General features: G+C 43.1%; 1 protein-coding gene across 1 annotated transcript; it reads left to right on the top strand.

Annotated features, from left to right (window-relative positions):
* The first annotated feature begins 4,434 nt into the window (after positions 1-4,434).
* LOC123481424 lies at positions 4,435-9,187 on the top strand. The gene is made up of 5 exons (XM_045205262.1): positions 4,435-4,553; positions 6,421-6,765; positions 6,893-7,108; positions 7,268-7,588; positions 8,647-9,187. The coding sequence occupies exons 1-5, from the start codon at positions 4,499-4,501 to the stop codon at positions 8,895-8,897; spliced, it is 1,188 nt and encodes a 395-aa protein (XP_045061197.1). The 5' UTR covers positions 4,435-4,498; the 3' UTR covers positions 8,898-9,187.
* The last annotated feature ends 418 nt before the right edge of the window (positions 9,188-9,605 follow it).

Genomic DNA, 9,605 nt, shown 5'->3' with positions numbered 1-9,605 from the left:
CTGGCTGATCCTGTCTGGCGGAAGGCTCTGGCTGATCCTGTCTGGCGGAAGGCTCTAGCGGCTCCGGTCTGGCGGACGGCTCTGAAGGCTCATGGCAGACGGGCGGCTTAAGCGCCTTTGGGCAGACGGGCAGTTCAGGCCCCGTTGGGCAGACGGCAGACTCTGGCCGTCTGAGGCGCACCGTAGGCCTGGTGCGTGGTGCCGGAACTGGAGGTACCGGGCTGAGGACACGCATCTCAGGGCTAGTGCGGGGAGAAGCAACAGGGCATGCTGGACCCTGGGGACTCACATAAGGCCTAGTGCGGAGAGAAGGAACAGGGCATGCTGGACCCTGGGGACGCACATAAGGCCTAGTGCGGAGAGCAGCAACAGGACGCACAGGACTCGGGGAACACACAGGAGGCTTGGTGCGTGGTGTAGGCACTGGTGGTACTGAGCTGGAGCGGGGAGGTGGCGCCGGAAATACCGGACCGTGCAGGCTTACTGGCCCCCTTGAGCACTGAGCCTGCCCAACCTTACCCGGGTTGATGCTCCCCGTCGCCCGACCAGTACGGGGAGGTGGAATAACCCGCACCGGCCTATGTGGGCGAACCGGGAACACCATGCGTAAGGCTGGTGCCATGTACGCCGGCCCGAGAAGACGCACTGGTAGCCGGATGCGTTGGGCCGGCTTCATGACATCTGGCTCAATGCTCACTCTAACCCGGCCGATACGTGGAGCTGGAATGTACCGAACCGGGCTATGCCTGCGTACAGGAGACACCATGCGCTCTACTGCGTAACACGGTGTCTGCCCCTACTCTCGCTCTCCACGGTAAGTCCAGGGAGTAGGCGCAGGTCTCCTACCTGACTTCGCCACACTCCCTTTAAGCCCCCCCCCAAGAAATTTTTGGGTAGTACCCACGGGCTTCCAGCCTTGACTCCGTGCTGCCTCCTCATACCGCCTCCTCTCGGCTTTAGCTGCCTCCAGCTCTTCACGAGGGCGGCGATACTCTCCCGGTTGTGCCCAAGGACCCTTTCCAGCCAGTATCTCCTCCCATGTCCATGAATCCTTTATAGGCGTCCATGAATCCTTAGGCGCAGGGTCCCGTTGCCGCTTGACACGCTGCTTGGTCCTATGATGGTGGGTTTTTCTGTCACGGGGGTCGATGTCGTCTAAATATGACCAAGGCGCAGCGTGTCCAAGAAACATGACTTTATTGATTCAAAGTCTGGAACAAAACAACAAACCAAGACCGATACGTGAAGTCCTCTGCAACACTGACAGAACTAAGAACATAGAAATACACCCAAATACCCAACAAAACAAAATACACCCTGGCTCAAATACAAAAGTCCCGGAGCCAGAGTGTCACACTTACATGCCAATTGACCCACACAACACTTGGGTTAGGAAACAGCATGTGAACAGTCCGACTTCTTTTTCTTTGAGGTTTATTGGCAGACTACACTCATTAAGTGTATTGCCGCCACCTACTGTACGGGGTATTATAAAATACCCCAAAAACAAAATATGTTTGGATGAACAAATTCATACTAATTACCAAAAACAAAAAAACACAAACCAAATTCACGTTACTATCCTGAATTTCAAACAAAAACTGTACTATTCAGATCCCTTCACAGGCTCAGGAACCTGGGAGGGGGAACCTCTTCATTCAGTACTCCCTGTAACATTTCGACTGTAAAGTCCTGGAGATCCAGAAATCTAATTGTCGCCTTCACAATGATGTCTAGCTTCTTTGATTTTTTATTAGTTTGACTAGTGCAATTTATCACTTGCATTTTAAACACAAGAAAGTCCACCTTCTTCACTATTAGTGTGTCAGGATCCTGCATGGACTGTGAGACATCCACTACCATCTCCTCTCTACTCACTCCTTCAGCTATTTGCACTGCCTCCACATAGGAGACCTGCTGGATGGCTACTGTGACCTCCTTCATCCGTACAGGGCACTCCGGGAACTCGGGAACGTGATTCCCATCACAATGATAACAACATGCTTCATCAGACTTTCCAACTACTACATATTTATTCCTTAGACAAATACTTGCCACGTGTCCAAACTTTTTACAATTGTAACACTTCTGTACATATGGTCTCACTCCATATCTCACATACCCAAGTTTTCCATAAGACATTCATTTTTATTTTTTAAAAATTTTTTCCACTTTTTTTCCTGTCCTGATAGGCTTTGCTCCATCTTTCTGTCTATCATTCGATTCAAGTGACGTTCGTCTACCACTCCTGGAATGATATCCCTAAACCATACTGCCTCTATGTCCAACGAGACACCAGAGATTACATCTTTAACCGGTGCCCTATTCTGAACATCATAGCTTTCCACATCATACGTCGACATCTTGTTTGAGCCACAGAGCTTTCTCATTTTGTGCTTTTGACACATGAAATCAGCATCATACCGCTCCTGGTCACTCTGACAGATTCCACTTCACCCAATTTGTCCTTCATCATCTTCCAGACAGCAAAAAAAAACATATTTGCTGGTGAATCGTACTCCAACCATAACCTGCTGTTCATTTCCAACTTTAGCCCTTTTCACTTCACTCTTCTTCACCATCGTCCACTCATTCTCACCAACTGCACTCGCGACAAGAGAATCACACGATACTTCCGCTTCTGCCATTGCTCCTCCAATCACCCCCCAGACTCCCTCGCTCGTTGCTGTGAAAGATGCAAGAGTTTGTGTTCTCGAAGTAGCACCCATATTGTTCGCATTCCAGCACAGCTGTTGCTTTGCCAACTTTTTCTCCATTTCTGAACAGTCCGTCAGAACAACACTTTCTTCTTAATGCAATGGCATCATAGAGATAGATAGAGGACTCATCTTTGTATCTGTGCCATTATAGAATCTGTGACAGCATGGGCAGCGCCAATGAGGCAATCTCCATTTTGAAGTAGTCAATTTTATTTTTCAAGATTGGCTGATCCCTTCTGATGACCCGGTTGGACATGGGCCAATAAAGCTGGAAGTCCCACCCAGTTGACTACATTAAAATGGCGCTGCCCATGCTAATTGGGCCTTTTGGCCACTAGAAGTATCAGACCTCAGGATAAGACCCAGATGCAGACAGTTCAAAGTAACAAACGTTTATTACAATAACAGGGGCAGGCAAGCAACAGGTCAAGGGCAGGCAGAGGTCAGTAATCCAGGGCAGTGTCACAAGGTACAGAACGGCAGCCAGGCTCAGGGTCAGGGTCAGGCAGAGGTCAGTAATCCAGGGCAGTGTCACAAGGTACAGAGCGGCAGCCAGGCTCAGGGTCAGGGCAGGCAGAATGGTCAAAACTGGGAAAACTAGAAAACCGGGACTAGAGCTAAAACTGGAGTATGGGAAAAACTCTGGTAGGCTTGACGAGACAAGACGAACTGGCAACAGACAAACAGAAAACACAAGTATATATGCACAGGGGATAATGGGGAAAATAGGCGACACCTGGAGGGGGGTGGAGACAAGCACAAGACAGGTGAAACAGATCAGGGTGTGACAAGAACCCTCTATCCTTCTCTATGCACGGCATGTAAACATGCACTAACTTGAGGTGATTGGTTAGCATGGGCGGGTGATTGACAGGCCTGAATGCCAATCAGATTGAAAGGGCTGGCCTTTTTTACACATGATATGAGGTATATAGGCAATTAAAGTCTTAGGTGACTACATGGGGAGCTATATCTCTGCAGATGATCCATATTGATACAGACACAAAACAATGATTTAGATTTATTAAGACAAAGACATGACAAATTGGAAAAATTTAATAAACCACCTTTGGGCTATGATCAAAAATATGCCTCTGGGGACAGAATGACCCCAGTTGGTAGAATGACGGTTAAGAAATCATGTACAGCCCAGTCAACACGTTGTTTTGGATCTGTATTTAAAGAAAAGACTACATTGAAAATGGGCTGCATTTTGTCTCTTTAAATGTTTTTGGGCCCAAATGAATAAATGCAACTAGCTAGGTAGTCACATTTTATATTTAGATACACTACATCCTTTTTTTGACATGCTGTTGATTCATGTTGTTGTCTTAAATCCCTGACTAGGTTACTTTCAAAATGTGCCAATCAACCACAGAACTCACACTTCTTGTTTCTATGCACTGCTACACCAGTAAGTTGACTCACTGTACAAGACCTCTCCCCTTCACTCTGTAAGTACGCTATATTATATCGTTTTTATGTTATTGTTATTATTATTATTTTATGTTTTAGCCATAAATCACATGGTACGACTTATTGACTAATTTTACTTTTTGTTTTGTTTTGAGCTGTGTTTTGGTTGTTACATCAGGGCCTGTATTCATAAAGTGTCTCAGAGTAGGACCAGTCCTACCAGTCCATAGTAATTTTCTAAAAGCGAAACTGATCCTAGATCAGCACTTCTAGTCTACTCTGAGGCACTTTGTGCTGGTTATTCACCAGCTATAGAGTGAGTTGTTGTGTGTTTCTAAGACTGTAGGGTGGGAGATGCAACAATGGCTTTGAGAACAGCAGGAAGTGTGTTGGTGGTCTTTCTCTGGTCTGTGACAGGTATGGCCTCATTCATTACTGTTTTAGTAATGTTATCTTAATGTTATTCTAGTATGTTCAATGGCATCATATGTTAGGCACTTCAGGTTTTCTGAAATAGTTGTCTTTCACACCTCACTGAGTGATGCTTACAGTGGGGAAAAAAAGTATTTAGTCAGCCACCAATTGTGCAAGTTCTCCCACTTGAGAGAGGTGAGAGAACTGTAATTTTCATCATAGGTACACGTCAACTATGACAGACAAAATGAGGAAAAAAAATCCAGAAAATCACATTGTAGGATTTTTAATGAATTTATTTGCAAATTATGGTGGAAAATAAGTATTTGGTCAATAACAAAAGTTTCTCAATACTTTGTTATATACCCTTTGTTGGCAATGACACAGGTCAAATGTTTTCTGTAAGTCTTCACAAGGTTTTCACACACTGTTGATGATATTTTGGCCCATTCCTCCATGCAGATCTCCTCTAGAGCAGTGATGTTTTGGGGCTGTCGCTGGGCAACACGGACTTTCAACTCCCTCCAAAGATTTTCTATGGGGTTGAGATCTGGAGACTGGCTAGGCCACTCCAGGACCTTGAAATGCTTCTTACGAAGCCACTCCTTCGTTGCCCGGGCGGTGTGTTTGGGATCATCGTCATGCTGAAAGACCCAGCCACGTTTCATCTTCAATGCCCTTGCTGATGGAAGGAGGTTTTCACTAAAAATCTCACGATACATGGCCCCATTCATTCTTTCCTTTACACGGATCAGTCGTCCTGGTCCCTTTGCAGAAAAACAGCCCCAAAGCATGATGTTTCCACCCCCATGCTTCACAGTAGTTATGGTGTTCTTTGGATGCAACTCAGCATTCTTTGTCCTCCAAACACGACAAGTTGAGTTTTTACCAAAAAGTTATATTTTGGTTTCATCTGACCATATGACATTCTCCCAATCCTCTTCTGGATCATCCAAATGCACTCTAGCAAACTTCAGACGGGCCTGGACATGTACTGGCTTAAGCAGGGGGACACGTCTGGCACTGCAGGATTTGAGTCCCTGGCGGCGTAGTGTGTTACTGATGGTAGGCTTTGTTACTTTGGTCCCAGCTCTCTGCAGGTCATTCACTAGGTCCCCCCGTGTGGTTCTAGGATTTTTGCTCACCGTTCTTGTGATCATTTTGACCCCACGGGGTGAGATCTTGCGTGGAGCCCCAGATCGAGGGAGATTATCAGTGGTCTTGTATGTCTTCCATTTCCTAATAATTGCTCCCACAGTTGATTTCTTCAAACCAAGCTGCTTACCTATTGCAGATTCAGTCTTCCCAGACTGGTGCAGGTCTACAATTTTGTTTCTGGTGTCCTTTGACAGCTCTTTGGTCTTGGCCATAGTGGAGTTTGGAGTGTGACTGTTTGAGGTTGTGGACAGGTGTCTTTTATACTGATAACAAGTTCAAACAGGTGCCATTAATACAGGTAACGAGTGGAGGACAGAGGAGCCTCTTAAAGAAGAAGTTACAGGTCTGTGAGAGCCAGAAATCTTGCTTGTTTGTAGGTGACCAAATACTTATTTTCCACCATAATTTGCAAATAAATTTATTAAAAATCCTGCAATGTGATTTTCTGGATTTTTTTTCTCAATTTGTCTGTCATAGTTGACGTGTACCTATGATGAAAATTACAGGCCTCTCTCATCTTTTTAAGTGCGAGAACTTGCACAATTGGTGGCTGACTAAATACTTTTTCCCCCACTGTATGTGTGGTTGCCATTCACACTCAACTCAGCAGCTACAGTACGGCAACAAAGTGTGGATACACCCTACTGTCAGTGTAAGCCAATAGACCTTTGCTTCATGTAATATCATTGTGTTGTGTGACTGTGTGTTTCAGTTGTACTGGGTCAGGATGGCTGGAGTGTGACTTACACCCCTCAGAGTATCTGTACCTTGAAGGGGTCAACAGTGGAGCTGTCCTGCTCTTACACATATCCCAGTGGTACAGTCACAACAACCTTCTGGTTCACTAAAAATGATGCTGAGGGGAATCCTGTTAGTCTGAGTGATGACCCAGAATACAAAGATCGTGTGATGTACCATAGAGATAACAAGAATGACTGCACTCTGATAATCACAGACCTGAGAGAGAGTGACGCGGCTACGTACAAGTTCAGATTTATAACAGATCAGACCGGAGGGAGTTATACTGGCAACCCTGGAGTCACTCTGTCTGTCACAGGTACAGTGATATTCTTCTGTCAATTTAGTTCTGGAATTGTAGTATTTTGTCTTTAATAAATAAATGTAATGTGACTAGAGAAGATATCAGATGACTAATGGTTGTAATGTGCTGTGATCTACTCCAGATCTGCAGGTGAAGGTGATTCCTTATTCATTTGTATCAGCATGGAAGACACTGACTTGCACCACCTGTATTCTGACTGGTAACCCCACCTACATCTGGTACAAGAACGGACAGATAGTAACTGACAACACTTCCCCCTATTCAGTCTACTCTAAAGCTGCAGACAGTTACTCTTGTGCTGTAAAAGGCCATGAGGATCTCCACTCTCCTGCAGTGTGTAAGTGTGGATTTAACTCAGTATTTAGTAGAACTTTTCAAGTAGAACTATTCTGTCTGCTAAACAGCCCTCACAGTTATCTAACATAACTGTAACACAGGATTACTGCAGCTCATAATATATTGTACAAATCATTCCATCATTGTCATTATGTTTCAGGTGTTCAGGATCAGAGCTGCAACAGAGTGACTTACACCGACAAGAGAATATGTGCTTTGAAGGGGTCAACAGTGGACATATCCTGTAATTATTCCAGTTATCATCCGATCAAAACAACATTCTGGTTTAGAAGTGATAAGTCGGCCCCTGAGGACCTAGCCAGAGACCCAGAGTATGCAGGTCGGGCCCTGGAGAGCCTTCCCTCCACCCTGAGAATCACAGATCTGAGAGAGAGCGACTCAGCTGAGTATAAATTCAGATTCAACACACAGATCTCAGGATGGGGGTACAGCTTCCCTGGAACAAATCTGTCTGTCACAGGTAATACTACACTTACAGAACATTATGATATACTGGTAATAATTCACTTACCGAACATTATTATATACTGGTAATACTACACTTACATAACATTATGATATGCTGGTAATACTACACTTACAGATCATGATGATATACTGGTAATACTACACTTACAGAACATTATGATATACTGGTAATACTACACTTACAGATCATGATGATATACTGGTAATACTACACTTACAGAACATTATACTATACTGGTAATACTACACTTACAGAACATTATGATATACTGGTAATACTACACTTACAGATAATTACGATATACTGGTAATATTACACTTACAGAACATTATGATATACTGGTAATACTACACTTACAGTACATTATGATATACAGGTAATACTACACCTACAGAACATTATGATATACTGGTAATACTATACTTACAGAACATTATGATATATTGGTAATACTACACTTACAGAACATTATGATGTACTGGTAATACTATACTTACAGAACATTATGATATACTGGTAATACTACACTTACAGAACAATATGATATATTGGTAATACTACACTTACAGAACATTATGATATATTGGTAATACTACACTTACAGAACATTATGATATACTGGTAATACTATACTTACAGAACATTATGATATACTGGTAATACTACACTTACAGAACAATATGATATACTGGTAATACTACACTTACAGAACAATATGATATATTGGTAATACTACACCTACAGAACATTATGATATATTGGTAATACTACACTTACAGAACATTATGATATACTGGTAATACTACACTTACAGAACAATATGATATATTGGTAATACTACACTTACAGAACATTATTATATACAGGTAATACTACACTTACAGAACATTATTATATACAGGTAATACTACACTTACAGAACATTATGATATACTGGTAATACTATACTTACAGAACATTATGATATACTGTAACTACTTTATCTCTAGTAGTAGTTGGTGGAAATGTTGAGGGTTGTACTTTTACGTTTTTATTCTCTCTTCATTCAGACCTGCAGGTGAAGGTGACTCCTGACACAGTATCAGAAGGACATAGTGTGACACTGACCTGTAGCACCACCTGTACTCTGACTGACAACCCCAACCCCACCTACATCTGGTACAAGAACGGACAACGTCTACATGAGCCCACATCTCGGCAATACTCTGTCAATAGTTATTATTCAGACAGTTACTCCTGTGCTGTAAAAGGCCATGAGGATCTCCACTCTCCTGCAGTGTGTGAGTTTGAATGCAATTAGTCATTTAAGGTCAATGAGAAGGGACAAATTACATAGAAATGACAATGTCATACACTCTTAGAAATTAAGGATACAGTATTTTTCCCTGAGGTACAAAAATATCCAAATGCACATAATGTACCTTCAGAGGTACACATAATGATCTCACATGGTACTGGTCGATACATTTTAGGGTACATGTGTGGATGAAGAGTTTAATGATACATTTTGTACCCCATATTTTCAATTGAAATATATGTTGTTGACCATATTAAATTATAATTGTAATTCAAATAAAATGTTATTTGTCACATGCACCAAATACAACAGGTGTAGACCTTACCGTGAAATGCTTACTTACAAGCCCTTAACCAACAATTCAGTTTTAAGAAAATAGAGTTAAATAAACTAAAGTAAAAAATAAAAAAAGTAACACAATAAAATAACAATAATGAGGCTATATACAGGGGGTACCGGTACCGAGTCAATGTGCGGGGGTACAGGTTAGATGGCAGGAAGCTTGGACCCAGTGATGTACTGGGCTGTACGCAATACCCTCTGTAGCACCTTACGGTCGGATGCCGAGCAGTTGCCATACCAGGCAGTGATGCACCGGTCAGGATGCTCTCGATGGTGAAGCTGTATAACTTTTTGAGGATCTGGGGGCCCATGCCAAATCTTATCAGTCTCTTGAGGGGGAAAAGGTGTTGTCGTTCATTCTTCACGACT

The sequence above is a fragment of the Coregonus clupeaformis genome, chromosome 20 (assembly GCF_020615455.1).
Source record: "Coregonus clupeaformis isolate EN_2021a chromosome 20, ASM2061545v1, whole genome shotgun sequence".
NCBI classification, from domain to species: domain Eukaryota; kingdom Metazoa; phylum Chordata; class Actinopteri; order Salmoniformes; family Salmonidae; genus Coregonus; species Coregonus clupeaformis.
This window is presented reverse-complemented; position numbering and strand designations above follow the sequence as displayed.